This window comes from Argiope bruennichi, chromosome 9 (genome assembly GCF_947563725.1).
Source record: "Argiope bruennichi chromosome 9, qqArgBrue1.1, whole genome shotgun sequence".
NCBI lineage: Eukaryota > Metazoa > Arthropoda > Arachnida > Araneae > Araneidae > Argiope > Argiope bruennichi.
Window position 1 is genome coordinate 125,317,094 of NC_079159.1, and position 26,461 is coordinate 125,343,554.

The 26,461-nt window shown below is 31.3% G+C and overlaps 1 protein-coding gene across 3 annotated transcripts in view; it reads left to right on the top strand.

Moving 5' to 3' along the window:
- LOC129984594 (cardioacceleratory peptide receptor-like) overlaps positions 1 to 26,461 on the top strand; it is a 376,701-nt gene that overhangs the window by 76,980 nt on the left and 273,260 nt on the right. The window contains exon 1 of one of the 3 annotated variants that reach the window (XM_056094518.1): positions 6,290 to 6,346. The exons of the other annotated variants lie outside the window; for them this stretch is intronic. Within the exon in view, the coding sequence (XP_055950493.1) occupies positions 6,344 to 6,346 (3 nt within the window). The 5' untranslated portion in view covers positions 6,290 to 6,343. Of the gene's footprint in view, positions 1 to 6,289; positions 6,347 to 26,461 lie in introns of those variants that run through there. 3 annotated transcript variants of the gene reach the window in all.

A 26,461-nucleotide genomic window follows, 5' to 3' on the forward strand; every position in this document is an offset into this window, starting at 1 on the left:
TAATAACTTTTTATATTGTGGACTGCTCCGTTGTGATCTCTTTCACCATACTCATCAGGGATCCATTTAAGTAATGAATTCCTATAGAAAGTAATAGAATGGGCAATTGTAAGTGATTTTTACGACTGAATCTTAATGCAAAACATGTAGTAGAAGAAGAAATGTTTTGTTTGAAAATGTGTGCATTATTGATAATTAGTTTCACCTAACTTGCGTCATTTTTTTCAAAATATTATAGTATCGGAACAGATTCCGAATTTTTTTAGAAATTTGTCATGAAATATGTCTTGAGCATTCAAAAAATGAAAATGATAGCTTTTTTAAAAAAAAATGCCAGTCGATTTCATTTTCAAAATTTTAATTTTAATTAAAAGCATTAAGTAATTTTATTGAATAAATATTGTTAAAATTATTATTTTATTAAATTAAAATTATTATTTAAAATTATATTGATAAAATTATTATTTTATGAAATAAGAATTATATCATAAGTTACTTTAATAAAAAAACAGTATGCAGCACAAAATTTTTTTAAAAGTAAACCATTCGACATTTTATTGTCTGAAAAGTTTTTTTTTAAATGATTTTTTTTTTGAATTTATGATTTCATGCAGAAGAGTTTTCAAATGAATGGGGACACAAAAATATTATTCACTTACCACCACTTAAGACATGTAGGGGGGGATACATACATGCTGTTAGTTTGAATTTCGAATGGAAATAAATTCAGATTAATGAAACTATTTGAACTTCATAGTAATACCAAATTCAAAAGGCAAGAAAATCGATTATCGATAAGTTAGAAATGTTTAACTTTGATGTTGTTCTGCTGTAGGTAAAAATGAATGTTTCATTTCGTTGAATTCTTTTAAATAGTTATAGAAATATGCATGCCGGCGTCATGGCATAGGGGTAGCGCGTCTTCCCCGTGATCTGGGCATCCCGGGTTCGAGTCCCGGTTTGGGCATGGTTGTTCTTCTGTTGTTCTATCTGTGAGATGTGTGAATGTTCCCTCCCGTAAAAAGGGGTTGTGCAAGCGAATGAATGGTGCGTGAGTGGCAAAGTCGTACTCTTGGCTCTAGTTGGCGCTGCTATAAAAAATAAGAGACGTTCCCCCTCAGGCTTAAATCGCTGTCTTCGTAACAGCGGGCTTGTCAGTGGCAAGTGCTATAAGAAACAAACAAATAGAAATATGCATAAAATGAGTCATTATCAAGATTCGATTCGCCGCAACTTTATATGCATTGTCAACTGGAATTTTCCCTATCTCAAATTGTGAAATTAAACACACATTTATAAACGAATATTCATTTATCAAATGCAGAATGAATACACTTTTCACGCTTTACTACGTGACATGTCCTTCCGCATTTAATATCTCCGAAGCCGGCGCATTATTTCCGAACAAAACAGATTTATTCTGCTGGGCTCACGTTGAGAAAGTCATCCTTCATTATTTTCAATATTAATTTGAGGCCCTATCGAGGTCGAGTGTGATTTATAGATCAATATCGCGAGATCAAAAGACAGAAGAGAGGAGGTGAGACGAGAAGGACGAGGCGTTATTTCCTGAATATCAGCATAATATTTTTAATGAAATCGATTTTAATACTAGTATCTGGAAACAGGTGTCAATATAGGCTATATTATGTCTTTTTTTGTATTCTCTCTTTATCGCTTCTCTATGTTTGCAACACTGCCTTCAGCCTGATTTTGATTTTCATTTAATGGTAGTGACTTAGGCCACTATTCCTCTGGTCCTTTGAAAAATATAAAAGTAGATAAAATACTGTATTTTGTACTAATAAAAAATAAATTCACTGATGCTCGCTTATAAAGATTGCATTTTATGTTTTCATTTAAGATCCTATTTGTCTCATATTTATTCTTGGAAACAATTAATTTTTCCTATAATAATCCAGGTTTTAAAGGAAGTAATTTCATTAACTTCAGATTTGTTTAGAAAAAAAATACTTTTTTTTTCTTTCCTGATTCATCTCCAAAGCTTATTTATTCATTTTATATTTGATATAAATTTTTTACGATATTTATTGTGACGTAAAATATTTAATATTGAATAACTGAAATTTATAAAATATAGCTGATATTTATAAACTAATATAACTGAAAATTATGAGTATAATAATCACATGTAGTATAATAAGTACATACATTAATGTACATATAATCACCGAGTGAAAAAATTTCTGTCATTTTCGCTCTTGCGTTCTAGTGCAAACAGGCGCGTTCCATCTTGCCTCCTGCGACAAAATAAATTGAAGTTTATTCCAAGCGTGTCATCGCTTTGGCCATGGATCTGCAAAATATTCTATATATATATGTGGGGGAGGGGGTGATGGCCAAACAATAACGAGTTCAAGTTAGTTGATATCTGAAAATTTAATGAGTGACAATATAGTTACGTTAATGATGATGCACAAATTGAAGATGGCAAATTTACAGAATGAGAATACGATAATAAGGTTCAGAGCTAACATAAAAGTTCGTCCTTTAAGCAACTCGTCGTAATAGTTCGTCTTCACATCGTCCCGTCTTGGCGTCAACTGACAGCAACTCTCGTTTGATCCGCCAGAGGCGCTGCTCAATGGCGAGAAGCGAGGTACTTCTCACCACATACATATACCTATAATATTCAATGTTCAACTTTGCTTTCGCCGGTTTCCCAAAATGTGAGGCTTTATTCTTAAAAAGTGATTACATATTCATGATTTAAAGTGCTACTTCTTCGCTGGATACTTTTCCTTATCTTTTTGGCAAATGCCCGGTTGAACCATTTCGAGAAAACGGTGAATCTTTTGAGAGCATCTATGAGTCGTTCCATTTTTGGAGTTCTTCATAAGAGTTGAAATGTTATCGTAGAAGCCGTGAGTCATCGATCCAAATAAATGGTAGTCGAAAGGAACAACGCCTGAAGAGTACAACTCCAATTTTACTGTTTACAAGTACCTATTGACCGATCTTGAGACATGTGAGCGAGCAATGTTACGCTGGATAATAATTTTGTCTTGTTTCTTTTGATGCTGCCACCCTTTCTCCTTCATGCTCGACACAAACACAATAACTGCATTCGGTACCAATCCCTTGAGATAGTTTTGCTCGGTTTCAACAGTTCATAATGTAACATAATAATCTGGTTTTACCAAATGCAGAGCACAACTTCGGTGCCATAAATATTCGGTGTGAAGCATTGAAACCAATCACGACATAATCTCTCACTAGGAGCAGACTATAATAATGCATATAGATAGATCTGAATGGAATAAGAAATACACTTTTATCTTTCTTTTTCTTATATATGGGCTTAATTGAATTCAATCAACAACAGCCAAACAATACAGCAGCATGAAAAATAGCATGCGTAGCTGTATGATACTGTATCTTAATTATTCTCATATGTATAGCATGCTTCATATGATTTGCAATGATACTCATGCAGCCGGGCTCTTTTGCAGTTGAAGTATTGTCCATTACGAAGCCAGTGTTACGAAGCATTTCACTTTATGTATCCTTTCTTATATCTTATTGATTGGCAATGAGCGAGGTAGACATTTACCTTTGAATCTGGAACCCAATGTTTGTACCGCATAATTTAGTATAAGAATTGTATAAAGCACCTTTTATAAGAATTTAGATAGATATATAATTTTGTAATAGATGTGCTTCAACTTTTGTCTTAATTCGAAAATAAACCACCATGTCAACCACAAACAGAACAATTCATTTCATCACATTATTTATGTCATGTTCAATTTATTTAGCTTTTACAAATGAACTCCTAGTTGGAAAAAAAAAAGAAACGAAAGCATTATATATTTTTATTTTGGAAAGTATTCATCTTAGAATATTTGTCTTAGTGCATCCATTCAGTGATTGTTACTATTATAAATTTGCCAAGAATAAAATCGCAAACTATACTACCATAAAATTGCCAGGTCGAGAAAATGCTTCATCTGAAAGTTTAATTTTTGAGTTGAAAACATATTATGAAAGCTTCGGTCAGTGTAATTCTAATTAGTCAGCAGTTCTGTCTAAACAAATTATGAGAAATTTCATATATAGTGGTAAATTTATCATATTGCTGAGAAATGCACTTCTGGTTCTAAATGAAAAAAATCAACCACTTTTCATGACAACATAAGCCCCCGTAAATACAAACACATTTTTATTAGTAAACAATGTTTATAAATTCTAATTATATAGTTATAGTTAATAATAGTTATTAGTTATAGTTATAGTTATAGTTAATATAGTTATAGTTAATAGTTAGAATTTATATCTGTTAAGTTATTCTACCTTTATGTATACTAGAATAATTTATCTTCTACTTTTGAATCCTTTATTGAAGAATCGTTATAAATTTTATGGAATGAAGAAATTATTTTTCTCACTTTCAATTCTAGATGGCGCCATACATTTGGCTTCAAAATTTAATTACATTAATCAGTTAAATGATAAACAAGTTCTAAAGATATTAAAATTTAATTGTCATCACGAACAAAGATGTGCACAAAATTTTTAGCGCATATTAAGAAGCAGTAATAGCTGATTTCAAAATTTAATCTTGCAAATATGAAACAAATGAATTAAACCGAAACGAGAATAAAATCACTTTTAACAATAAATAAAGGTTTATAATTGTTTGCAGATTGTTCATAAGTAAGGTTTAAAGCAATTGGAAGGAAGGAAAAAGAAATTTTCAGTTAAAAGTAGAAAAAAAGTAGTTGCTTTGCAAAAGTTTCTTAAAGATTCTAGAATTTAAGTAAACGAATAGAATTTAAATATTTTTAAAGAATAGTGTCAATAATTTAAATAAAAGTTACAATACGTGACAGAAACTTCTCTTTCGATATTTTTTGGAACGTCTCACTGAAACAACTTTTTAACAGAAATAGCAAGGATCAATAAAATAATAAATCTTGGAAGACAAATGAAATGACAGAATAAAAAGCAATTGAAGTATAAAATTTTGCAAGGGGAAAAAATGAAAATATATTTTTCATGAAAGCCTTCCCCGACTATTTTGAAAGGAAAGATTGCGCAAATGATTTGGAAGGACCCATTTTGCATCGAAATGTTGTTTTTTTTAATTTTATCTCATTTTCTTGTCATTAAAAATATGCCGGAAAGAACTGTAACATAGAGACGCTCGTTTTACTCTCAGCTGCCTTTATTAATTTCCGATATTTTTCTGTCATTCTCAGGCATCATTTCCATAAACTTAAGCCGAAAAAAAAAAGTTCTTCTTATTTTTTTTTTAAAATCTGAAAATCTGCTCAGTTAAAGAGTTTCTTCTTTAAACGTCAAACATATATTTAATAGAAATTTACACACACACACACACACACACACACACACACACACACACACACACACACACACACACACACACACACACACACACACACACACACACACACACACACACACACACACACACACACACACAGTTATATATATATATATATATATATATATATATATATATATATAAGTATTATGTATATGACGAATTAAAAGTATTATAAATATGACGAATATTTTTATATATGACGAATATTTAAATGAAAATATCATTCCTAAAAATAACTGGCTTCAGTTATGTAATTTTAATATTACTGAAAATTACGTGTTTAATGGTATTAATTTTTATAAACAAGTCAAGGGCATTCCAATGGGAACAGCTTTCTCAAGTGCTTTAGCTAATATTTTCCTGCATTACTATGAGAAAAAAATAATTAAATATAATTTAATAAACGGGTGGAGATATATTGATGACCTACTTTTGATTAACTTCGACAATACTAATATTATTACTAATTGCTATCCAAAAGATTTAATTCTTAAAGATACTAATAAAAATCAACTTGAGGCTACCTTTCTGGATTTAAAAATCGAAATTGCTAATGATAAAACAATAGTTGGTATATACGATAAAAGGGATGATTTCAACTTTAAAATAACAAAACTATGTAACTACCATTCCAATCTAAACTCTAAAATTTTCAAAAATCTAATTTTCTCACAAGTTAACAGGATCAAAAGGGTTGGCAATAATAAAAATTCTTATATTGAAGCATCAAACAACCTCCTTAAAAATTTAATTAAAAATGAATTTCCTAGAAATTACTGTAATGTCAATTTTTTAATTAAACAAGGTATGGTTTGGGATTAATCCTTTGGCTTAAATAAAAATAGAACTTTCTTTGCATATTGGATTACTCAATAGATGGCGCTGGGAGCCTACATCTGTTTACATAATTTACCGCTAGTTTTTTAAAAACAGGGAATCACAATCAATAGTTTAAAGTTTTCTTGACTGTTAATGGTATGTACTGGCCTTTTCGTTTTTAATTTTTAATTTTAGTGCTATTGTTTGTTTTATTGTTATTTTTGTTATTGTATTTTTACTTTGTTGTGGTTAATTTCTTCTTATTTGTTGTTTTATATTTCCTTTCTGTTAAAATGGTATATCTCTTGAGCATAATTTCAGGGGATTTTCGGGTCACGAGGAATCATTTTTAGACAATGTCTGTTTTTCCTCACAGAAAAAATCCCTTTCTTTGAATCCCTGCCTGAGGGTGACCCTTGAAAAAGTCTTCAGGCCGGATTCTTTTTTTATATTTTTTATAATTTTTTTGGTTTAATTTTTTTTGATTTTTTGTTTTTCCTATTAACTTGATTCTAATACTTATATATATATATATATATATATATATATATATATATATATATATATATATATATATATATATATATATATATATATATTTATAAAGAAAAGAAAAGAAAAGAAGAAAAATAAAATGTAAAACATTTTGATAATTTTTTAAATTGAAAGCACTTTTATAGCCTTTTGGCACATGTTTGTATTTTAATTATTAAAAATGGCTAATCATGAATTTTTTTAAATTACTTTACATTTTTGGTGACATAACATACATAAAAAGACATGCAGTTTTACGTAAAGGAAGTGAAATTGCGTTTTTCAAAGTTGCATTGGAGGCCTGAAATACCTTTATCTTATTCAATTGCTTACAAAGAGCCTTTTTAGTAGAAAATGTGGAGATTAAATTCTTCTAAATTCTGCACACAAACATTATCTAAGATTGGTAGGTGGGTCGGAATGAAATATTTAAACAATTTTAAGCATCTTTTATGATTCATTTATAGGTAGTTTTATGAACTTCTAAATAATTATAATGGTTAAATAATTATAATGATTAATATAAAATGAAACGAATTAAATGAATACATTCTGAATTTTCAAATACTTAACCGAAATAAACACGTGGATGTTGTACTTGAATGTTGTCTTCTCCCACTAGGGGGGAAAGCAACGTTCTAGGAATACTTTTCAGTCAGTGTATTTACTTATTGTTATGAAAACTGTGTATTATAAATTTCGCTAATGATCAAAGTACAAAATGCGTTTCATAAAGCGATTTTCACAAACTTACATACATTATTGTACTGATGAATAGAAATTATTTAATGAAAGTAATGAAATTATTATTATTATTATTTTGAATTTTACTAGCACATGCCATCGCATGTACGAAAGAAAAAATGAATTTAAATAATTCAAGTAGTTAATAATTAAATTCTTAAAAACTAAAATACTTAATTGTCAGTAAGATCACAAAACTTGTAAAATTTATGGATTCCAACACATAAGAAAATGTGTGAAAATTTCAAAAATATTAAATTGTGTATTTCGATAGTTTAAAAAAATTAAATATACGATTTCATTTTTGCAAAAAAATGAAATGAAATAAAATGTGTAAGAAAGGGACTCGGGAAAACAGAAGACTTTTTTTCCATCGCAAGCTATTGTTTCTGAATTTACAGGCTTCAGTTTCAAAAGTTTAATGATTTATAGTCCTTTCAATCCATTAATGTCGATATTTTATAATTTAATAAAATCAACATGCAAATGCAACAAGTGAAATGATTCTAAAAATTCCTAAAGTTATTGCGTAATTTAAAACGGACGTGTTTGCAAATAATAATTTGCCATGTTTCAAGATAACTGCTGATAAAGCTGCTGAAATTGCTGCTGAGGTTCTTTTAAACCCTCGTGAAAATGGGAAATCAAATATTCTTTGTGGGCTCTAAATCTCTTTTTCAGGAGAAACATTTGATTTAATTCAACAATCAAAAAGATACGATTCGCGCTTTCATGTTGCAAGTCAGTTATCAACAGCAATACAGAATTTTTGAACTGCATTTCAAATTGTAAAGAATAAAGAGATATATTTAGATACAAATGCTGTCTACCTACCAGTTATTTTATTTCGCTTGTGTTTCTATAATACATTATGTATTCAGAGAAAAAAATGGATTCCATAAACCCTACATGCGTTTAAAAACTTTATGAATAAAAAAGATTAAAAATTTAATATATTAAGTATGATTTATTAAATCTGTTTATAGATATTCTTTTAATTGAAACTGCATATCATGGTAGAGATTCCTTGTCTAAAGAGAATTTTGAAATATATTTATTATTCTAGTTCATAAATTTCAGGCAGTGTTTTTATTTTTTGGTTATTACAGTATGTTTTATACCTTTTGTCCTATAATTATATAAGATATACCAGTGAGAATGGTCTCCAAACACCTCTCTCACATAAAAGTGTTATTCCTTTCCCCCTCCCGCAAAAAATGGTGGACTTTGGCTAGGGCAGAAACTCTTTTATAGCACTGTCATACAATAATTGTGCAATATTAACACTTGGCCTTTTTACTTAGTCCATTGTGTGGGCCTTGCCGAGTGTTTTTAGCAATTAATCCTTGACATGCGGTTAAAAGTATCGAAAATCGAATTTATGTTTTAGATTTGCATCATCAAAATGTTATAGTACAGAACTGCATTTGTAATCACAAACTCACATAATAAATTTGATTTATTTAAGTCATTAAGTTTATTTTTAAATTACAGATCGACAGACTTCAACCGCTTGTTGGACTTGACTCAAAATATGATAAGAATGTAATTGTAAAATATGATATAAATTTGACCGGAATCTTTTTGGAAAAATTTGCTATGAAAATATGACAGAAATCTACAAATTTAGTATAAAAACCACATGCCAAATTCCATCCGTCTATCTCAGAGTGATTTTCAGTTACCTTTACAATAGAGGAAATGCTAAGAATGTGTCTTTTTTATTCAAGAAGATTCGTCAAAATTTCAAATTCGAATTTGTTTGACAATTACATTCCGTTTTTATACTTCGTACACGAGAAAGTAAAAATGATTAGCAAATAAATTTAAAAAAAAGCAATACGTGCTCCGGGAAAAAAAATTATTATACTTTGTTTCGTTGAACTAATATAGAATAAAAATTTCATAACAAGTTGTTCCATAATATTTCATTTTTCCAAATTACGACTAGAAACTATGGTGCACTGGATGCCAGTGCACTTCTAAAGTAACAAATTTGGTTTATATATATAATTTTTTTGTGCGGAATACCTTTTAAATAAAATATTGTTATATTATTCTTTTTATGTTTCGCAATTTCATTTTTAATTGAATTGAGAATATCAAAGGCACCAAACAATTTTAAAATCTCTTAGTTTTTCCAAAATTTAGATCGTTCGAAACTTAAGTTATTCGTTCGTAAGTTAAGCCCTTTCATAAGTTATCAATATTGTCTTCTAAGATATAAATTAATAAAGTAATTTGAAGTAATATTCTGTTCCCTGAAGACAAAAAATATTTTCTATTCATGGAAACAATTCGTTATGAGCTACAGTCTCTAAGGGGTAGGTGGCGCTGCATGTAATCATTTTCACATCACGCACCGTTTCTTGTACGCTGTTCACTTCTGTAAATACTTGGTGCAGTAAACATGCATGTTTGGGGCTTTGCAGTTTCCTCCTAACCAAGAGTAACATGATATGCAGGCCGGCTTCAAAAAGTGTGTCCCCTACACAATTGCTAATTCATAAAATGTAAATATTTAATTAGTTATCGACAAAATCACTCTTCTTCTTCAGAGTTCCGGTGCTCAAATTCCAAATCAAAATTGTTTGAGTCCTGATTAATGAATGTTTCACTTTTATTTACATCGATAATAAATGAGATATTTACAGTCGTTCACATTTTTTGGAGTCGGATCAATAAAAATAAATCTCGCCGAAAGCTCATCTTGACCCCCATTAGCCTCCGCGGCGCGGATGCGCGCTGCATCGTTTTTCAATTTCATTTTCAAAGAAAAAGACGCCAGCGGAGAGGAAACATGACAAGCAAAATGAATCCGGAGAGATAAAACCTCAGCTCCCCGCCCCGGCCCATAAATTAAAAGCAAAGTCATAAACAAGGCGCGTGGAACTGCGCAGGAAATTAATTTTCGGGGGGAAGACGGTTAATCTTTACAGCAGTCCTAATTTTGATTTCCTCGACATGTTTGCGCTTTTTAGGTACAGTTTCGTTTGGGTTGAAGACATTGTTAAATAGTATTTACTTTCGAGGGATTTACTTTTTCTTCATTTCCATCGCGTTATTGAATTTCTGAAATCAAAATGACGAGATAAGACAGTATATATTTTGCACTCTAAACGAAATATAAATAAATGAGTTATCGAATCTTGAATTACAAAATAATATAAAAATTTAACACTCGTTTAATGTATTTTAAGCATTTTTAATGTTTTACAACTTGATATGTAAAGTAAAATGTAATATTCCCCCCCCCCTCCCTATTCTTTTTCCTGTAGGAATATGCATTTACTCGTGAGGGTTCTTTATTGTTTGCAAGGGTCCAATATCATCATTTGTAGTTTGTTCCTTCGTGCTAGGTGGGGCTGCTCTTCAGCGGCCCTATCAAGTTTCCCACATGGCCTCTGGCTAGGTCGGGGTATCGCACAGTAATTTTGAGTTATCAGCTAAATTTTTAGCATTTTAATCAACTATGTGTATAAACCAGAATATACCAAAAGATAGAACTGCACGGAACTTAGATATAAATAGAGTGAAAAATAATACCAGTGGCAATGGTCTTCCGGAAACTTTTTCGCATACTTCCTTCTAAAGGTTGTATCCCTATTCTGCCGCATAAAATTGAAGACCTTACGTAAAACTGGGAATGGCCTTTGTATGTGTCCTTCCCTTTTCAAAGCAACACTAGGGCTATTTTGGGACGGTCTTTGTAATTCTGAACCGCGGTCAGATGACGAGGACAATACATGAGCTGGCATCCTTGTCTCTAAATATCCAGGGACTCAATAGTTAGTGGGAGGACACGATAGTTCCGAAATACAGATCTTTAGCCTGTATCCAATATTTTTACTGAATGTATCATGCGAATATATATTTTGGATGACGTTTTTTCCGAGCGACTGAAACAAAAATTTGACTCGGAACTACAATTGTAATTGCAAGATGACATACCGAATTTCATTTGTTTAAGTCATTTCATTTGTTAAGTGCTTATGATATTCCATTTACGTGCATGTGTAAGCACAGACCGATATACGGTTAACCTTTTGATAGATTTTATATAAATATTTTTTGAAAAAAACATTTTTTTTTCTTTTGTTAATGGTTTAGAAGTTGGATTTGAGTACAAAATTTTGTTTTTCCATGGTCTTTGCGTTTTGAAATTATGAAGTTGAAATTATGAACAGACAGACAGACGTACTTTTTTAAAAAAATAGTCTTCGTTAAAAATTATGTCAATTATCCCAAATTCAATCCATTCAATTCAAATTATGTCAATACTGAATTTCAATACTGATTTTCTTGACATCAAAATGATCGATGTACAGCACATTTTGATTTCAGTTGGTAAGAAAGGAAGACGTTTAAAATTCGTTTTCCATCCCGCTGATCTGCAAACACGCAAGAAAAAGTGAATGATAAAAGGAATCATATATAGTTCTAGAGAATTCATTAGCTCAAACGCATTAAAATTTATATTTAGATAATGGAAATTCCTAGATACATTTATTTAAATGACATTTTATTAAATAAGAAGACTACCTCTACCATCCGTACTCCACATTTTCAGATTCATCTTTGGCTCGAATTCTAAGAGTTCATTTATTCAACTGGTTTTCGTTGGCTGACCGTTTAATGTTATAACTGAATTATGATTTATTTTTTGCATCATTTTCGATATTTAAAAGAAGGAATAATTTTTTCTCCGGAGATTATTCTCTTGTAAACTCTGAAATTTTTTTCTGCTGAAATGTATAAATAAAAACTGGAAAAAGCGAAAAGTTTTCGTTTTTAACCTTTAAAAATCAATAAATAATGAATTGCGTCAAAAAAAATGTGATTTTTATTTTAGCCTATTTAGAATTCAAGAGCTTTCAAGTTTGGGACATGGATTGGAAAATTGAATTTGAGATGAGATTTCAAATAATAGCAGTGCTTTTATAATTTTCATTCATTAAAATATTGAAGCGCAATTCTAGGAAAAAGAGCTTTTAAACTTTTAACACTATATCTATATTTATAGTTATTTTTTTAATCAAATTACTAGGAGAATAAACTGCTACTTTTGCATAAAAATGAGAAATACATTAAATAAACTAAATGATATTTTACTCTGGCGCCGTCCTTGGCCCTCCCGTTTTCATAGTGGTTTCCGCAATGACCCCGTTATTGGGCTATAGAATAGGAGGGACAAGTCATTCTTATATAAGCTATGATAAAAGTTTGAAGGTTATTTTATCGAAATTAGCTGGCTATTCTGCTTTAATATTTCAATAAATGAACTATTAAACATAATTTTATTATGCTGAATCTCATCCTAAACTCAACTTTCCGACGCGCCCCTTCATTTGTTAGTTTAGTTTCATTAACGACCCATTTTTAAGCAACACTAGAGCTGTTTTGAAACGGAGCACGTAATTTTGAACCGCGGTTAGATGACGAGGACGACACATGAGCTGGCCTCTCCCTCTCACTCTTCACACCGCCCCAGCGGCAGGACGTTTCTGCCCGAGAGACTTAACGTGCACCAGACAAGAGTACACGACTGTTCTTCGGCCGAATAGGGTCTCGAACTTGAAGCCCTCTGGTTCCGAAACCGAATCTATACTACCAAGCCACCGCTACCGCGTTCCCTTCTTAGAAATTCAAATTCCCTCTCCAAATTTCCACACTACACTAGCGGAAGGACGTTTGGCCCCGAGGTATTTAACCAGACAGGTGTACGAGAAGATTCGTCGGTGGAATCTGGTCTCGAACCTAAAACTTTTCGGCTGTGAAACCGTAACCTTACCACCAAACCACCGCGACCCCTTTCCCTGTTTAAACTTAAAATTAAACTCTTATATTACATTCTTGTGGTGTGTGGCAATGCAGTATTGTATTTCTGCACAAACTGTAGCTTCGAAAAATTATGTTCTTTTCGTATTTTCTGTTGTCGCATTTCTCTGGAAACAAAACACATTAGCTAACGAAACACTTTAATATAGTTTATTGTTATATAATAAAAACTGTTTATTCTAATAAAAGGCATAGAAAGATTTTAATTTATAATTAAATCAGTAGAAACTTTAAATATAATTGATTACATAAATGCGCATTATAAAATGTGTCATTAAAGTAATTTGCTATTAATTCAATTTATATTGTCGTAATTGTGTAAAATGCAGCAATTAAATTATAAATGCAGCAATTAAAGTTTAAACATATTATTAAGACTATCTTTTTTAAATTTTAAAATTTGAAAAAAAAATATTTTTTTTTTTTATTAAAGGGGTTTTTTTTTTGTTTGTTTGTTTGCTGACACTTATCAAATTTTGAGCCTAATTCGACAAAGGGTCGACTGCCTATCGATCTGTACTTTCAGAAACGCGATAACTGGAAAACGGAATACTTTAAATGTATCAAATTTATTGTGTGATTTTGTGACTAAAAATTGTAATTCTGTGGCAACCTCGCCAACTATCATACGATGGATACAGTAAAAATGCTAAATTCGCACTAAAGAAAAGTATTCTGTAACTTTTATACGCCAATACTTTTATTGGAAAGCATATGAGGAAGTTTTGGATAGACCATTTCGGCTGGTTTAAGTTTAAAATGATGCATTTAAAAAATACAAAATACATAAATTTAAATTAAGTAACATAATCAAACTCATCGATGATATTGTTACATAGAATGTTTTTGGTACGTAATTCATTTGTTTTGTCATGCCGTGCCTCCAGCACTTTCGGAAGACATAAACCATGCTCGAAGTGCAACTTCAACTGAAATCAAAAGATCCATTATTGATTATGGATCGCTGAGGTGCAGATGATTGTAAAACTGTCCATAACAGGTTACGGATATCGCTAAGGAGCGGATGATATAATCTTTTTTTAGCACAACGTCACAGAATGATTTGAATTATATTATAAACAACCATTTTTTTAAAGAAGTCACAAAAACTCGAAAATCATATAGGGTGAAAAATTTTTCAAAAGTTTGACTGAGTTTTTAAATTGTATTCTCAGCTTAGCAAGCATCATTCCAAAATGATATGTTTGCGAGGTCTGAAATGTGGATATTCTTCTGAATTTCGAGTTTGAGTCTTCGACAATGGTTATACTCTTAATAAACGAAAAAGTAAAAAAAAAAAAAAAAAAAAAAAAAAAAAAAAAAAAAAAAATCCAATAAATTTTAACTCGTTTATAATTTCGATCAACATGTTGAATTGTATATTTGTTACGCTCGATGTGAATGACCTGTCATTGTTATTAATAACCAAACCGATTAGTATTAATAATGATGGGTTAGTATTAACAATAACCGATTATTCCCATTGAGAGTAACATATCTACTCATTCGAATCGCATTCAATGAACACAACAGTGTCTCAATCTTTGCAGTCTTCAGCACTTTTCTCTTTCGTAGAGGAATTCTTCATCCCCTAAACTTGACAATCAACGCAATGCTTTATTCATTAGTTAACAAGACTGCCCGGGTCAACAAAGTATGAAGGCTGTTTTCGAAATGACTTTGGATGAAAGAACGGATTACAAAGCAATAATATATGTCACATTTTCTTAGTTTTCTAGAAAAAAAAGCAACTCAAAACACATCGTAATATATTTTGGAGAAATGGTTGCAATCTTATCATTTTAGATTTGTCGTATAGATCAACGTAGGGCTATAATTGTAAATGTATTATGGTTACCGTTTTGAATTAAGTTTTTCTAATTGATTTATCTACTGTTCATTTAATCCATCAAAGCAAATGAACGCCAGTGAGTGCTTTTTGATGCGTACCAATTTGTTTTTTAAAAAATCACTCTAGATAAGAAGGGAATTAAATTCAAACCTATAATCTTGTCCTTCGAACCAATCAAAAATCCTTTTATTACTTTCAAATTGCGTGGCAGGCCAAATATTTCTCACACTTGTGGATTCATGAAATATTTTGTCTTTAAGAAATCTATTATAGCTATTATGGCATGAAAATGAAGGCAAAGTGGCTACAGCGTGTTCAACTGACAGAAAAGCCAAAAGTTTAAACAACAAGTTTATTAATAAAACCTTAGAAATTCACCTCAATAAAAACAAGAGTGCTCTAGGAGCCAAGTGCTGCGGAGTGCCGTGAAAATGCTGGTGCGAGCTTTTATAATATCAGAAGGTCGTATTGCCACAATCTTAACTAATGCGTTGAAACAATAAAACAGACAAACAACGTGCAGCGCTACATAGCCATGAAGCCAACATCAGTGTTTCCACCCCTGCTTTCTCGTATGCTTATACGATATCACAAATCTTCTGTAGTTTGCATTTCGGAAGAGTGATACATTTTGGAATAGCACCTCTTTGCTTGAATGGGCGCAGATAGTGTAGTTTTGTAGTAAGGATCGTTTACTAAAATGAACTACCTCATGCACACATCTTCTTGTATATAGTATACGATTCTTAGCTGTGGTTAAGGATTTTTAAAAGGGTCAGCAAACAGATAGAATTCTTTTTAACTAATTTCCCCAAAACTTGATAGAAATTGATTACATTTTTAGAAATATGCTATATTGTTTTATGCTATATTGTGCGCAACGTTTGGAACTCATTATGGAGACAATATAACTTTTCAACTATGCTCCAGTAATTTTTAATGTGTCACTAAAAATGTGTCTCTTCTTCCGTTGTTGTGGATAAACAAGACTCTTGAAGGATTTAGCAATTCAGTACATTTTTCTTGAATACTTTATCATTTTTTTTACTTGTGAAATTTGTAAATTTGAATTAATCTGATGGCTTAAAAGCAATAAAAATTCATAAACTTTATAATTCCTCCAAACTACTTGCATTAACTTCCTTTACAGAACTTAAAGTATCAGATAATTTAACTACAAATAAAAAAAAATCTTATGATGGACAAAAATTCTTTAAAATAAAATAGTAAATCTATTTGTGAAAATCACTATTATTTTTGGACCCATCGCAAAATAATCAACCAAAAGTTCGACAAACAGCAAATTATTGTGATATTGGCTAAGGTTTGGAAATTTTATTCCATCGTAACCCCTTCCGGTAAAATGACGAGTATAGCTCGTCATTGATTTTTCATGCCATATTGAACAATGACGAGTATAACTCGTCATGCAATTGAAGTTACTGCTGAATATAATAATAAATTCGGCTGAAAATTTCTAGTTTACTAAATCCGGCAGCACTTTTATTACTTATGTTGGTATCATACATTACTATCACGTATTATTTACGTTAGATTATCCTGGTAGAAGTTATGACCGAATTGTTGTTTGTCAGTGGATTTCATTCTTATAAACATTTAGCGTGAACATGCTGTGAAATAAACCCCATAACGAAAATCAGAGTAACGTAGACTATGAAGGTCAAGATTATTGGAGGGATTCAGAAAAATTAGAAGAGATAAGCATACATTTACCTGATATTGATCATGGAACTAAAGAGAGCGAAATATTACCATGAAGACGACAACGCGCTTAGCGACTAATAAGTGATTTTAGTGAATGCTCTGGAGTCGTAGGCACATCATCTGAATGGATTTGATAATGTGTCTGAAATAAGAATAATTTACGAGAGTGACAGGCGTAAAGGCGAAAACTATGAGCCAATCCGAAATCAGTAGAGATTTTCGATGAAGTATTGAATATGAACTTACGAATTAGAATTATATCCATATAAATAATCTAGTTTTAATTAACAATGTATAAGAATTATAAAATTAAGTGAGTTTTCTTAAACAAAATTTAATGGTTATTTCAAGCAAAATTTTTCATCATGAATATATTGAAGGCGTTAATCTTTTTCTACGAACGATTTATTTTTGTATACCTTTCGTCCGATGAAGTATATTTTGAAATTGCGGAATCTGGCGCAGCGCCTAGCCATCCCACAAGCGTTCTGTTTACGAAGTAAGTGGTTAATTAGAAAGTTTCTCCCGGACCGCACCCCGAGGACCGCCTAAGATGGATTGTCGAGCCTTCCTGCAATCGAATCTGTCACTGGTGACGTTTGAATGAAAGAGTTTTTCCACAATTTTCGATCGACATTACCGTTGAACGATGTTTCCCACCCTGAACATGTGGCAGGGGGCGTTCCTCAATAACGGATTATCTGATATTTTTGAATTGCAAAACTTTTACGAGCTGAGCAAATTCCAGTGGCCTTTTAAAAGCAAGTCAGTTTGGCTATCTCAGAATATTCATTAAAACTTCAGTCAATTGGCCATAAAGGAAATTTTATTTCAGCTCCTGAAGTGCTTTTTTTGCGCAGAGTGACTGATAACGAGGAGCCAGCTGAAGAAATTCGATTAACCGGACTTTAGTCTGTTGCAATTTACATGCAAAACATGCTCGCTTTGGAATGGAGAAAAGTCCTGCAATCATTGGATGCTATTGATCATGAAGAAAGTTCTGTTTTTTTTACCCAGAGTCATCACCAGATAGGAGACGTTTTACATAATGTACTGATCTGCCAACTGGTGGGTGCGCCTACTCAGGGGAGGAGGGGAAAACGATGATCAGAAAGAATCCGAATTATGGACATAGGGATAGGGAGTCCGAGAACTGTTGGACACTGTAAAAAATTAATAAAAAAATAACAAACGCTGTTTAAACTATGAATTTTTTAAAGTGAAATCACATTCTTAAAAGATTTTTTTTCATTCAGGTAACATGCCGATTTTATGATCTAGTGGGTCGTAAATGACTGAAAACAAAAAAGTAGTTTAGAAACCTTATTTTCAAAAATATTAAACTGTAAGAAAAATAAAAACATGAAAATGTAAGAAATTTTATATTAAATTTGATATAAGTGTGCACTGTGTAAACTGGGGTGTTTTAAAGATGTTCAAGAGAAACTAAAATGGGCACAAGAAAACATCGCTGCAACGTCAGTACCGATGCTTGCAGAGGGCGTTATCAAATTCGAAAGTTAAATTCAGAGCAAGCATAATGGGAATTAAGGAGATGAACAATTACGAGAAAACTTAGGGTCACAGATAAGGTTTATTCAGTGAAAATCGCAAAAACTGATGTCGAAAAGACAATGAGCCTGTTGAAGAGAATGGCCTTATGAATGCGAGGATTAGGAATAAGATAGTCGAGGAGAAGAGGCTTTTTCAAATATAAATTTTTCATGCATTCGAGGGAAACAAAAGCAGCGAACAAATATTTATTAATGCGCATTGCAGAATTGGTGGTCGTTAATCTTCATTCGCAAACAGCATGTCAGATTTCACGAATGCAATTAAAATGTGCTGGTGCACCATCATGCATTAACCAAATATTCTGACAGACAGTTGTCGGTGTTCCCTGCAGTAAATCTGAAAGAACGTGCTGGAAGAAAACAAGGTACTTTGTGCCGCTGAGACGTTCGGGTAAAAGATACGGTCCCAATAGATGAATCTTCTCAGATGTTAATTTCAAACATGTGTTGTACGTTCGACGAGATAGTGATGTGGATATTTTTGAATAACCAAATATGCGCATTGTGCGTGTTGAAGAGGGCTCGTAAAGGGCTTCATCTGAGAATAAAACTCAAGCAAAAAAGTGTGCATCTTTTTAATGCCTACTATCTCCGCTCTGAATTTATCTTTCGAATTTGACAACACCTTCTGCAAACATCGGTACAGATGTTGCAGTGATGTTTTCTTGTGCCCATTTTAGTTTTTCTTAAACGTCTTTAAAACTCCCCAGTTTTCACACTACACGCTTATGTCAAATTAAAGAGTATAAAATTCCTTACATTTTCAAGCTTTAATTTTTCTTAAAGTTTTAATATTCTAGCAAATAAGGATTCTAAACTACTTTTTCGTTTTCAGTCATTTACGACCCACTAGATCATGAAATCGGCATGTTACCTACATGTAAAAAATCTTTTAAGAATGTGCTTTCACTGAAAAAAAATTCGTAGTTGAAACACCTTTTGTTATTTTTTAATTATCTTTTACAGTTTGCAAGAGTTCCCCTTTATTTTTGCGATTTTCACCTATTAAATGTCATTTGGGACCCTATGTTGTAAGGCGATTCTTTATCATCTTAATGTCTACTATCATCCCTCTGAATTTGTTTCTCGAATTCAGCAACATCCTATATATATGTGTGTGTTCGTGCGTGTGTGTGTCTTTAATATGTCTTAATCTAATTTAAATCGTACTTAATTTCTTAATTTTTTATTTTAATTTAGATCATATTTCTTGATTCTAAAATTTTCTGTTATTCCTCAATCCATATCTCGCTTTTTTATTTAATTATTTCTAACACGCACTCTAAAAGCTGCTGAGTCTGTCATTCTCACATTACAGGCGAAGAGATAAAAATCAGTAACGCCCGCGGCATGATTTCCATCGATATTTCCTTTCCTAAATCGAATGCGTGTCAAAGAAATCCCTATAGGAATCTCTTAAAAGAAGCGCTAAGGGAAATCTCTCATTTTCGCTCTTGCGTGCTGTTGCGAAAGGAGCTTTCCGCCTTAGTCCCTATGCACAAACAAACAATGCCCTCCAGGGGAAAAATAAATTCTAAATTTGTCTTCATATCGGTCACACATCTGAAAATTTATATATATATATATACATGGATAAACTATCTAAATACGCTAATCCATGCTGCCATTTAAATGAGATAAAATGTACTCTGTATTGACTTACAGAAAATAGAATAGTGCGACACACACACACATACAAAAAAAAAAAGATTATTCAATAGATTTTATGTCCCTTTATGCAAATTCTTTTAATCAAATATTATTTTAAAGTGCTCTGCAAATAAACTCACGTCATTCTGAAGATCGAAAATGTAATCGCATTTTGTTTTTCACAACGGTAAATAGCCACTTTTAAAAAGGTTATTTTTAGGAATTTCGTTCACAAAGCCCTCTCTCTGGGCATGAAACCTTGCGATGCGGAAAAGTAAAGCCGGTTATAACGCAATAACTTGGAAGATCATTTAACACTTTACTGAATTCAATCTCAGATAGAGAGTTTTATTTCTTCTTTACCCGAGTGAGCGAATTAAATGTTCCATTTTATGATGACGGTGTAAAATGAAACTCTCCTCCAGATTAGAAATTTGTTCCAAAAAAGATTTAAGTGAGCTTAATAACAATAAAAAGTTAAATTGCTTTTCATCATTCACAGAACAAGTGAAATCACTTTAATAGAACAAATTATCTTTCGATCCTTCTGCTACCATAGGAATTGTGAAGCAATATTTAAATGACACATTTCTTAATAAAACAAAATATTGATTTTAGGATTTAAATTTAAAATTTGTAAGAACTTTTCTGCAAAGTGAATATGCATCCATTTCCGCGATTATATAATTAATATGATGTGCAAATATAATCTTAATTATTTTAGTGACTGATTAGCACAAACAATTTTAAAAAAATTTGCTTGGAAGTATGCATTTTTATAATGTTTTCTGATTCAAGTTTAGTGAATATCATTCCAAAATAGGATTATAAACTAAATATATTTTAAATACTTCAGCTTCTTGTAATTTTTTTTTCCAACATAAGGATAAACTTGCCCAGGAAATATCTTTTTCCTGAGTCCTTCCCTTGTTTAAGAAACGTTGGTTACAATCCCTAACTGAATACTTATTATAATCTGTACCAAAGGAAGATATAAAACTTCTGACCTTTTGGATCTCTGAATAGCACAGTCCTTTGACTTTTCAGTTACCAATATGGAAAGGCCCCATCAGTAAATGAATAAATAAATAATATCTTTAATTTTTAAGAGAAGAACAGAATCTATATAGCATTTATTCCTATCTAAAAAGTAATGCTTTATTTTTAACATGTAAGTGTTAATACTGGAGGAAAAATAATATTACTTTATTTTTCTAGTTTTCGTTGCAGCAAATTTATCTCCCATAAATTTAATTCCTCACGTAAGTTATTTCATATGGAATTATAAGTGGTTTTCGTTTTCGTGCTATTTCTTAATTTAATTTCTTTTTTCTGAGGAACCTTTTTACTATTTTATGCTATGAAAACTTAGTGTTCGTACTCAACAGGAATGTTATTTCTCAATGAAGAATTAAGATCAAAATATCAAAGCATGAATTCACCCTCCCCATCAAATTATTTACTATATAAACTTAAAGAAAATAAAAATATTTGTAGAAGATAAAAAGAAATGGGTTCAGTTCGGTATATTGTAAATGGTTCATCGTGTCATTTCCCATTTTGAAGTTTGTTTGTAATAACTCTGTTTAATAACTTTGTAATTACTTTGTAATAACTTTGTTATGTATGTACTGTAATAACTTTGTTATGTATGTACTGTAATAACTTTGTTATGTATGTACTGTAATAACTTTGTTTATTTTTAATACAAGTATCTACAATTTTTTTAATTTCTTCTTTTTTTTTTACGTGTTAGTAGGCTTGGTAATACAGGAAAGAAACCTAGCCTTATAATCTTTCAAGAGTTTCTGTGTCTGAGACTGCTGGGTTTTTTAAACATTTGGAATCCCGAGCATGCTCCCAGTTTAGGGACATTGTTGATCCTTAGAATTCGAACTTACCCTCAAGAATTGGTACACACGATTTTAAAATAGCCTGGATACGCATTTCAAAATGAATTGTTTAAATCTCCGAAATTCGTTCGAAGGAAGACAAAAGCCCTTAAAGGTTGGGTGTGGGGAGAAAGTCATCGCTAAGTTGCAAAGAGACGGAATCGTGGATTTTTCCTTCTAAGCGTTTTTTAATTAAGCTTAGTTTAGTTTAGTTATATTAACGTCCCGTTTTAAAGTAATAATAGGGCTATTTTGGGACGGACCTCGTCATTTTGAACCGCGTCTGATGACGAGGACGACAACTGAGCTGGAAACCCCCTCTCCAAACTTCCACACCACACCAGCGGCAGGATGTTTGGCCCCGACGGACTTAACGTGCCCGCTTACACGACGATTCTTCAGTAGAATCGGGTTCCGAAACCCGAGACTTTAACACCAGGCCACCGCGTTCCTTTCCTTCTGCGCAGAAAGTATGAAAGTGGCGACTAGATTTTTAGACTTCAGTCCGAGATGTTAGTTGCGATGAGAGAGGAGATATTTCATTATAATCCAAACAAGAAATTAACTTTATTAAATTTATTTATCTTTACTTTCAATAATAAATTTTTTCATAAAATCATGAAATATTTATTTAAAAATACTTTTTTAGGAAAAAAAACATGAAGAAATGAAACAACTAAGTAAATATTCTGTATAAACGGTGGTATTCCAGAATGTAGATAATTAATCCTAGCTCGGAAAAGGGATCACATTTCTCCCAAAATTACATAAAATTCCTTGATTGCGTCTATTATATTTAGTTTACATAAAGATTCTATCGAAATTTCATTTATGTGGCGTGTTGCGTTTTTGTGCAATTATTGTCACGGAAACAATTATGTATAAACTGGATAAACCGCATTACAGTCGATACTATGATTGATTTGATCCAATTGGAGACAGATCTATATTTTTAATTCAAAGATCAATTTCAAAATTCACTTTTTTAAATTCAATATAGCTCAATTTAAATAATGGAAAATTATATCCTATGCTGTTAAAGTCAATAAATATATTTATGAAAAAATTATGAAACATAACTTTTTATGCAGTCCTTTGATCCTATCAATCCTATTTAGTAAAATATTCTTGAAGTTGTAACATTTTAAACAAACGAGCAGAATTGCGTTATTCCTATAGTGATCACTGTATGTGTTTATGGTTCAATTTTGCAAAAACAAACATTCATTAGTCCACATAATGTGCTTAAGAAAGTTCGAATTTGTGTCTTGTCGGCTTAACAACCACTTGCGAAATGCTAAGCGCTGGTCAGAATGCCAAATCAGAGGGATGGATTTCTTGTAGTCCGTGGATTCAAAATGGATGACAATTATATTTACCCTAAGTATATGATCAATTTAGATTCTAGGGAATCCAAACACTTTGCTCACTTTTCGAATGCGTGTCCGCGGGTTGGCAGAAAAATATACAATAATGTTAATTTCTTCGCCTTTAGTGTACAAAATAATACATTAACATAAACAAAACATTGACATAACAAAAAAGAGATTAACATAAATATTTGAAACAACTAAAATACGGTTAAATGAAACATCTGTGAGTTAATTTGTTAAATTACCTTTTTCGAAAAATTATGATAAATTTGACAAATTATTTCTATATATTTATTTTGTGCTTAAATTTTTACAAGTAAAAATGACAGATTGAACATAAAAAATACCCTTAAGAATATGTGATGATGCCCCGAATATGTCCTAAACAGGCAAAATGTTTCAATGTATTTCAATGAAAATATTATTAAACATTTTTATATTTTATAGTATGTAACAAATTTTATTTCTATTTCGGTATATGCAGCGCGTTCAATTTTCAGTTAAGTATAACTCACTCAAGTTTAAAGATACGAGTATATGGAGCTATTGCATAAAAAAATTAAAGCTTTCTAATTGACTCAATTTGTGTAAGGGGTCATATAAATAATAAAAAAAGTGAAACTTTTGGAAAATTCAATGGAATTTTTTTTATTGGCAGAATTGTATTTCGTACCTTATCTTGAATTATTTTGAAATTTACATATTCACTTATCTCTAATAAACAAAGAATTTAACCGTGTCTTAATCTTTTTGGGACACTTTGTATAAACTATCTGTTTGTATATTATTTTAATATTTTTTCATCTGACTCAGAAACATGAGCGTAAAGCATAGTAACTTATTTTATTCTATGAAGAAATTTTTTTACTATTAACCTGCATTGTTATTTAACTTGCGACTTTTTTTTCCTAATTTATAAAAGTGGAATTTTCATCACCCACATCTAATCGGATAGAGTTTCACTTGTTTGTTTTCAATCACTATAAACTGTTGTCATGTCTTCCGAACGTTATTCTCAGCTTATTGATAATTTTAATTCTAAACGAGAGACGCCACAGTTAAGGCGTCAATAGTTATAATAAAGGCGTCAATAGTTATAATAAAAATGAACCATAAATTTGAAACTAACAACCTATTTTTCAATACTTTCCTCTACTTAAAGAAACAGAGGAAAGTATTGAAAAAATAAGCTTTAACAACTCTAATAAATTTTAAAAACTTAAGTCTAGTTTCCAGATTATCATATTTAAAAAAATACATTAATAAAAACTGGCACAGAGAGTCTAAAATTGTCCCGTTTAATGAAAGAACAGTGGAACTTCGATGGAGATTGTAGTCATTGTTAATTTGGCTTCGCAACGAGACTTTTGCATAACGAATACGAATTCTGTCATCTCAAATTAGCAATCTATGCTTCAGAGCGCTTTAACTATTCGAAACTATTTCCATCCAAAGGAGCTATTTATCTGCCTCTGATCACGATGTCATTTCGAACCTGAGGTGCCTTTAAATGCCCTTTCAGTTCACAACACTTTGTTAAAAATGGCAGCAGAAACTAATTTGAGGGACTCAAATATTGACATATCCTGGAGCTTGTCAGAACACTTTTTAATCAGTGCCCGATTTAATTTCGCCCCAGCCGCGCTCAGAGTGCTGGGAATACTTTATTGAAACATTTAAGGCTTCGAAAATCTCAACTTCCCGAAGCGATTGGCTGTTAGATACATTTTCTATTTTGCTACATTTCAATTTTCCCCCCCGCCAGGTTATTTAGTATGATCGCTTTTCGAAGAACGTCGGAATTAAATCTGAGAATAGGATCTTAGAAAAGAAGTATTATTGCCGAGAACATGTCAGCTGAATTTTTTTTTAGTACACTTAGAATCGAAGGCTCGAATCTCAAGCGGAGATGCAAAATTTATTTAGCGCAATAAAGAAAAAATAAAATATGTTCTTGCATGGATATTGAATTTTCTCCTGATTCTTTTTGATGAGAATAATGCGCAATGACATTGCTTTGGACATTTACAAGGTTAATTTAAGATCGGAATAAAAATAGTTCTAGATAAAAATCAATGTAAAGTGAAAGGCTTTATATATGTTTTTATTTAGTGTTTGTCATTTTGAAATCATTTTTTTCCTTCACTTTTGGATGTGTCAGAATTCTGAAATTTATTAAAGCTAGATCTTCTATTAAGTGATCCTTTAATTCTTTCATTTGTCCTGTCTTCTCAATTTGAATGATTTCAATTTATATTCGAAAACTGCTTCTTATTATTTAGCGATTTCTTAACCGGATAAGCATGTAAATAATACAAACGTGTGAACAGTTGACAAATGACGATAAAAAAAATTCGGCTTGAGTTTGCGTGCACATAAAGATTTCTCATATATAGATTGCGTGTGCTAGAAGATAACGTTTTCTTACTTTTTCGACAGACTGTTCTGTAAATGTTGGAGATTTTCGACATATACATAATTTAACTATCTGTCCATTATTTATTGCAACTGTCACAGTAGGTTGTTAGGGATTAAGGAAACAGTGGTAACAAGATTCTAAAGTATTATCATTCAATGTGAAAACATTAAAGATTCAGAAGCAGATGCAATAAATAAATGTTTTTAAAAACATGCAGTTAATAATATATAATTTTCTTATACAGAATTATAGAGAAAATAATGATAAAAATGATTCTGAGAATTGTACATAATGATATTAATGTATAATTCTCAGAATCATTTTTACAAGCTAGAATGTTAAAAGAGTGAGACATTGAAATCAGTAGACAAAAAGAAAGGAAGTATACCCCCCCCCCCCAAAAAAAAAATAGATTAAGAAATGATTAAAAATTTTAAAAAATAGCAGGATTGTGAATGAATTTTCTAATTAGAGTAATTGCATTAACGCATCTTACTTTTATTTCATCGACAAATCTGGTGTAATATCGATAAAGTAAAAAGACAAATGATTTTAAAGAATATTTCTGCCAATAATTAGTTTGACTTCAATGATTTTTTTCCGAAATGGCATCATCCGATTTTTTTTTCTTGAGGGAGGTGAGGGGGGGGGGATATTGTTTTTATTCTTA